This window comes from Crocodylus porosus, unplaced genomic scaffold (genome assembly GCF_001723895.1).
Source record: "Crocodylus porosus isolate Cpor-Errol unplaced genomic scaffold, CroPor_comp1, whole genome shotgun sequence".
NCBI classification, from domain to species: Eukaryota; Metazoa; Chordata; order Crocodylia; family Crocodylidae; genus Crocodylus; species Crocodylus porosus.
In genome coordinates this window covers 22,495,337-22,502,342 of record NW_017728943.1, presented here as the reverse complement: position 1 = coordinate 22,502,342, position 7,006 = coordinate 22,495,337, and the positions used below count along the sequence as shown (strand labels likewise).

At 49.8% G+C, this 7,006-nt stretch overlaps 1 protein-coding gene and 1 long non-coding RNA gene across 3 annotated transcripts in view; one reads left to right on the top strand and one right to left on the bottom strand.

Annotated features, from left to right (window-relative positions):
• Window positions 1-529: 529 nt before the first annotated feature.
• Window positions 530-7,006, bottom strand: part of CNPY3 (canopy FGF signaling regulator 3) — a 12,264-nt gene continuing 5,787 nt past the window's right edge. Inside the window, exons 2-6 of the mRNA XM_019548981.1 lie at window positions 5,866-5,989; window positions 3,886-3,982; window positions 2,751-2,873; window positions 2,348-2,465; window positions 530-2,109 (exon numbers count right to left, since the gene is read on the bottom strand). Of these exons, the coding sequence (XP_019404526.1) occupies window positions 1,874-2,109; window positions 2,348-2,465; window positions 2,751-2,873; window positions 3,886-3,982; window positions 5,866-5,989 (698 nt within the window). The 3' untranslated portion in view covers window positions 530-1,873. The remainder of the gene's footprint in view (window positions 2,110-2,347; window positions 2,466-2,750; window positions 2,874-3,885; window positions 3,983-5,865; window positions 5,990-7,006) is intronic.
• Window positions 4,944-7,006, top strand: part of LOC109319428 — an 18,850-nt gene continuing 16,787 nt past the window's right edge. For both annotated transcript variants that reach the window (XR_002103505.1, XR_002103504.1), the window contains exon 1: window positions 4,944-4,954. This is a non-coding gene — a long non-coding RNA (uncharacterized LOC109319428). The remainder of the gene's footprint in view (window positions 4,955-7,006) is intronic.

Genomic DNA, 7,006 nt, shown 5'->3' with positions numbered 1-7,006 from the left:
GAGGAAGGGAGAGCTCTCTGGGGAAGGGAAATTATGAGACCTGTGGCAGGTGATCATTTTCAGATCTAGTTACTAGATGACAGATGCCAAATCCAGCTTCCAGGGTAAACAAGCTGTAATTGCTGGGGCTGCCTTTGTTCACTTAGTCCCCTGCTGCCTTGGGTCATGGCAAAGCTCATTTGCCCCTGTTCCCTTGCCAGCTGCATTGCCCAATGCATTTTGGGAGTCACTCTGTAGGTCACAGCATATTCCAGAGAAGAGGGGTCCCTGGGGAAGGCAGCCTTGCTACAAGTGGTACACTCTTCAGCTAGCTAGTGCCTCTTGGGGGTGTCTATATCCCTGTGCACAGGCAGCCCCCAGCCCTCATCATGTTCAAGCTGATTTTTGAGATCTTAAGAAAACATATCTGGGATTTCATCTGCTTTCTGTTTTTTAGAGTAAACTCCCGGTCACATTTCAAACTCTTCCCTTCCATGGTGAAGGCCAGCAACAGCCCTCATTTAACAAAAAACAAACCCGAGACTCACAATTGCACAACAGCAGGAGTGGAAGCTTTAAAGAAAACACCAGATATCATGAGACTCGTGATAATATGGCAAAAGATTGCCCTAGGAGACAGGTGAAGTCCACAGTTGCCCTCTGGCTGAAAAGCAAAGACTTGCTGCATCCTCCAGTGCCAGGAAATATTCTGCCACAGGTCTTATGGCTGGTGAGAGTAGAGAGCACTTTGGAACATGCCCATTCCTACCAAAACAGCCATCTCAATAGGCCAAAGGGTGAGTTGGTGACCTGCAACAGGGCTTGCAGGTGAGTCCAGCTGGACTGAGTCAGGCCTGATCCCACTCCCACTCCGGGTCCAACACATCTGACAGGACAGAGCTCTGATGAGTCTTTGTGCTGGCACACAAACTGGATCCTCTTGCAACAAGGGAAAGTCTTCATGGAAAGAGTTAATTTTGCTGCCAGCATCCACCTTAGCATTTTGTGGGCTGTTGCAGGCTCCCACTCCCTCAGCACTTGCTGTCCCTTTACTTAAGAGGAGGTAAAGCCCAGCAGGCAGGAAGACCTGCATAATATAAGAAAACCTCTTCCTGGGAAGTGAGGAGCTGTTGTCTGCAGTGCAGCAGGGGAGGGGTGTTGAGAGCCAGTATAAAGACTAACCCAATATGTAAGGTCACTATCGATTGCAGGCGTCTGGCAGCAGGGTGAAGGGCGCTCTCTGTAGTAGCAGGAGGGATCAAGAACTGCTACATTGCTGGGGCACCGTTCTGAATGGGATGGTGACTGCAGCTGTTCTTAAGGCAAGGCTCTCGCAGAGTAGGTAGTTCTCTACCCTGTGCCACCCTAGTAGACTCTCTAGGCCTGGCTGGTGCAAGGGAGGGCAGGGTTAGCTCTGCTTCCATGAAGTGCAAAGCATGAGCCCACCTGCAGGCTGCTCACCTGCCAAGCTGCTGGTAAGCCACCTTGGAGCAGGCAAGGGATGTGACCAAACCAACCCTCCTTTCTCCTGACTCCAGAACCATTTCAGTATGGCAAGGCTAGGCAAAGGGAGGCAGAGGGGAAAGAAAAGAGGGTAGCAGGTCTCAGCTGCTGAAGGTCTATGGAGTATGTGGGCAACTTAATATGGTCCCATGAGGAAGCTACTTCCTGCCTGCCCTCTCTTTACACCACAACTAGTATTCAGATGATGAGCTGACCAGTGGCAACATAACTTAATTGGCTGAGATCTCAGCCCATCAGGAGCAGATTGCTACCCACAGAAGAACCCATTAGATCCCTATTTAATTCACTGTTTTGTAATAGAGGGGTGGCCATCCTGCAAGATGCCTGGCTGTTGCAGTCCCTACAGTGCGGAGCCCCAGCTGTGGAAAGCCTACAGTTCATCAGCTGAGCTGTGTGAAAGAGGAGCTTTCTCCTGGATGCCCCCGTCCTTGGGGTTCCCATGGGTGTCTGGTTCCAGGTGGCGGTCTGCCCCCGTGGGCTCCTGCTTCCTGTTCCTCTTTTTCTTCTCTGCAGTTTCCTTGTTTTTGCCACCTTTCTTCTTGGTCTTCTTCTGCCCTGCATTTGCTGTGTCCCCCTTCTTGTCAGTCCACTGTTCTGTCAGACAACCTGCAGGGATGGTGTGAATGAGAGAAGGGAGCAGTGAGACCATGGGGCTCCCCCTCCCCACACTGATCCCCTAACCCCTGCTGGTTCTTTGTCCATCTCACCAACTGCCTCAACATGCCAGGCTAAGAGGCAGCACCTTCCATTCACTCTTCTCTCACACGTTACCCCAATGCTGAGGAACTCAGTCTGCCCCACTGGAAAGCCAACACTCCCTTGCATCTACCAAAGTCAAACTCACTTGTATCTTTCCCTTTCAGCACATGGTCTGCACAGAGAAACTGGGAGAGATCTTCTTTCTGGTGATGTTTGTACCAATCTTCAATCACATCTTCATACTCCTCCACTAGCACATCACACTGGAGTAGAGAGAGAGAGCAAAGTCCAGTTCCAAGGACAATCCCAGACATGTACATGCTAAGAGAACACAGGGCCCCAGAATGGACAAGCTTTACAAAAATGGACAGTTTGTGCACTGTGGCAAACACTTTGAACAGGACACCATTCTCCAGTTTGAGGGGGCTTTCTCTGATCTCTTAGCTCAGCATCAGAAGTGCTGGGTCACGCTGAACTCCACACCTATTGGCCATTGCTGCACTCCACCCCAAACAAGCAGTGACTGGTTGCTAGCATTCACACAGTACCTGTTTCTTGAGGTCAGCTACTTCTGCAGAGGTCTCATTCCACAGCTCATAGGGAATGTCCATCACCACCTTTACCCCTTTATGTACCAGGTTGTGCAGTGTTTCAAAGGTTTCTGACATTCCCTGAAGGGAAAGAGTAACTAAGATGAAGAGCTTTTAGATGAGCAAGAAGAGGGGGTGTACAGGCTCTGTGATCAAGCAGTGTCCAGTGCTGCTGAGAGTGCCCATGAGAGTCAGGTCAGCAAGCAGTGCTACCTGCACTATCAGTAGGCTTCTAGGCCATCTGCAAGGATCTCCTCAGTACCTAAGACCCTTGGGCTCCACAGTGTTGGTGGTTATCTATTGCTAAGCACCTGCCCTTTGCAAGGCCCAGTACTGTAGTAAAGAATGGCACAGGAAGCAGTATGTCCCCCTGGCACTTACATGCATGCCAGCAAAGTGCTCTTTTTGTGAGCACGTTTACTGCTTGAGCACACTGCTGAATCCAAACTTGGCCAGTCCCAGCTCTCAGAAGCACATCCCCCTCTGCTGTGTACGCAATGCAAGAGCTGAGCCATGGCCCTCTCCAGAGGGAGATCTGTTTTCTCAGAAGCTGCATAAGCTGCCAGGAGACTACACACATGGGTCAGTGCAGATTCTGAGCTCACCTTTGATGAAGTAAAGATTTAACTGGGCTGGGAATACTCCCAGCTGTATTTTTAGGACAATTACCTGCTTGCCCCCAATCCCAATAAGAGCACAAGAACCGTTCTGCATGGGCCTCTTACACAAGCCCACTGCTAAATGGTGGTTGGGGGGGGGGAGGGAGGATTGCCCCTCTACTCCGAGCACCTCTGCCACAGCTCCTCCACGATGGCTTCCCACTATGCAGATGGTTGGGTGTGAAGTGCTCTTGTCTGGAGAGCCTTTGACCAAGGAGAGGGATGGAGGGAAGATTCAACTAAGGATGTGAGTGAAGGAGAGGAATAAGGCAGCCTCAGCTGGACCCAAGTCCTGTACCTGGGGAAACTTATTTCTCAGCAGAAGGCCAGGGACACAAGCTCAGATGTCCTCTGTTAATCAAGTGCTGGGAGAAGAAGTGATGTTTCTTCCATGCAAACACTAGGGAGGGGAGGGGATGAGAAATGTGGCAAACCTTTGCAAATCGATTGCTTCCACTTCTCTCTTTGTGCAAGTTGTAGTCCAGCAACCGTTTACAGATGTTCTCTGTCACTTCGATTAGCCGGACATCCCTGCACACATAAAAGGAAACCAGTGAAAAGAGCTACAGGCCTTTGGATTAGAAAAATACTAGCTGGAGGACAAAACCAGTAGGTTAGAAATCAACATACAAAATGAAAGGCTTGGGGCAGTGTCTTTCTCCCCACTGCTCACATTTCTGACATGGTGCTGGGCCTGACTCCAATCTTCCTCAGCAGGGGTCCCGTTAAGGTGGGACTCTCTTCCTCCAAATGCTGCTATCACCTCCACAGCTCTGCCCACCATATTACCCCATCCCCTATACAGGTACTGCAAACGAACAGTTGTCTTTCTCAAAGCCTCCTAGGACCTGCAAAGGTTTGTCACTACTTTACGTGAGGTTCCTGGGAACAACAAAGGAGGTGCTCCACAGAGGTGCTCCCACCACAGCCTCCATTTTCTGGGTTCCTATCTCCTGCAGGCAGCACCAGTCACTTGGGACTTTCCGCAGCAGCAACAGACACTGCGTACAAGTAGTTCTATTCTTGCCTCAACATTTGGAACCACAGGAGTCAACCTGTGCATTCCCTGTCCACTTCACTGTGCTGCTTCTTGGGAAAGCACCAAGCAGAAGTGTGAAACTGCCTGCCTGAAGCCCCAGAGCGCAAATTGCCTCAGTTGCTTTGCTCAGGCTTGAATGATCATCTTTGCAACCAAAATGCTTACATTTCAAAGACATGCAGCAGTCTTATACTCTAGGTCTTTCCACTAAGTTAAGGGACCAAATATCACACTTCTGTCTAAAGCCATTCACCTGCTCTTGCTGCTTGTAACACAGGGCAAGTGCAAAGAAAAAGTAGGTGTACTTTGTGTATGCTGAACATACTGTGTATGTAAGGCAGCATTGCTGCTCTGCTGCACTCAGTATCATCTCTTTGGATCAGCATTTTCTCACACCAGCAGTGGAGTAAAACATGTAAAGGAATTAACTGTATGGTAGTACAACTACAGAAGTGGCCAGGGGGGTGTCAGGGGCAGGCAACATTCCTGAAATTCAAGTGATTAGATTTGAATTGACTGGGTCTCTGGAAAAAACACAACATTTAGAACAAAACTACAGTACTGAATTAATTGAAGTGTCTACTCTGCCTGGAACACATGTTGCCTTGTGATCATGAAGTTATAGCTGCCTAGGTGCTATCCGCTGGTTTACCCAGATGTTGCTTCCCAAAAGGCTGCAGAAAGAGATAGCTTTGGCAGTGTGAGTAGGAGCTCAAAACCAGGGTCTGGCACACCATGGATGGGGGCAGTTAATTCCGAAGCCGAGTAGTTCTCAGAGAATGCCTTGGCAAGTCTCCTTTTCTGTTTGTGTGTCAAGGGCTCCACCTTGAATCCTGAGATTTTTCTAGCCTTCCTTGTTAGCCTGAGAGCTGCAGTTGAAACCTCATGGATTCTTCAAGAGTCAAACTCACCATGGAGCCATGCTTCAGAATCTCAGCTCTGGTTTTAGAAAGCTCTTCCTCTACAACTGTGTGGGCCTGAAAATATGAACTAAATGGAACAGAATCAGTGTCATCTGCTGCAACTGCTTCCTCCTTCACTAACAGAACCCCCTACAGTCTAACAGCTTCCACAATGGCATGACAAGTTATCAATGCAAATCTAGCATGCACTAAGATTTGCACTTCATTGTTTAGCATGCACTAAGCAATGGAGCAGCAGCATCTGACAGAGGGACCACTCCAGTCCTCTCATTGGCCACATGTCAAACACATCTTACCAGCAATAGTAACTCTGGAAAAGGGGAGGAAGCCTTTGTTGCCAAAAACAAGGGGAAGGCCTCACTCCTCTGGAAGTGAGCTCTGTGAAGCAATTTAATAGCCCAAGGGAGCAGCAAGGCAACCAGTGGACAGCTGTCAGAAGCTGTTTCACTTACGATTGTGTATACTTGACTGCAGACCCTCTTCCATCCAGGAAGCCGTACTTTGTGTCAATCACTTCCTTTGTTTTCCCAGTTTCCTCAAAAGCAGATTTCAACTCTACTGCCACATACTTACATACTGGGGAAGAGAAGAGAAAACACAGGTAGATTAGTGGACCTGGATGGATTTCACTTGAGGACCAAGTGTGACCCTTTCACCAAAGGACCATGTGTGTTTAAGGCAGGATGAGGGCATTGTGTAGGCAGGTGATTGTGTTAAGCACACTGGTAATTAAATCAACTTTATGCAGTTTGGTTTCTGAGAATATATCTTCTATTTAATAGGCAAAAAACCTCCATGGAAAACCAAAGACAGAGTTCCTTTGGAGCACAAACACTGGATTAGAAATTGCTTTTACACAACTACATCCAAACACACAGCCAGCTCTTACCTCAACATAGGGAGAATCCCCCAAATTATGTACCACCACCTGTTGGATGGATATCCCATAATCCTTTGCTTCTCCCCAGGCATTCTAATATTATAAAAGCCTAAGCCTGTCTGTCTGTAATGCTTTATTCAGTCTGACTGGCTGATGAACAGCCAATCAGAGTGCAAACAAGTGTTTGAACAGGAGCTGGTAGCAGTGGAGTGCCACCATGATGGCAGGGACACAGGGGATGGAGGGGGGAAGCTGGCCTCGCCTCCCCCCACCCTGCTCCCTGGAGCTGGTGGCAATGAAGCAGACGGAACAGGCAGGGCGAGGCCAAATGATGGAGTGGGAAGACGGGGGTGTGAGGCCACCAGAGCTGGCCTTGCCCTCCCCCCCTTACTTCTTGCAGGTGATGGTGGAAGTGGTGCAGTGGGGAGCAGGGTCAGCATGCCATGGGGAGTGCAGGTCACTGGCCCTGGCCTTGGCCTGCCCCTCCCTACTTCCATTGTCGCTACTACCTGCAGGGCCCAATGCAGGATGACGCAGTGGTGGTGGGGGGAATAGCAGGCGCACCGTGACAGTGGCAAGTGTGGGGAGGGGAGGAATGGGCCTGGACTCGATGCAGGGGAGGACCAGGCCTGAGGATGGGAAGAAGCTGGGCTGCTGTGGTGGGGGAAACAGGGGGCCCAGGCTGACCCAGCAGTGGCGGGGGGGATGGGAGG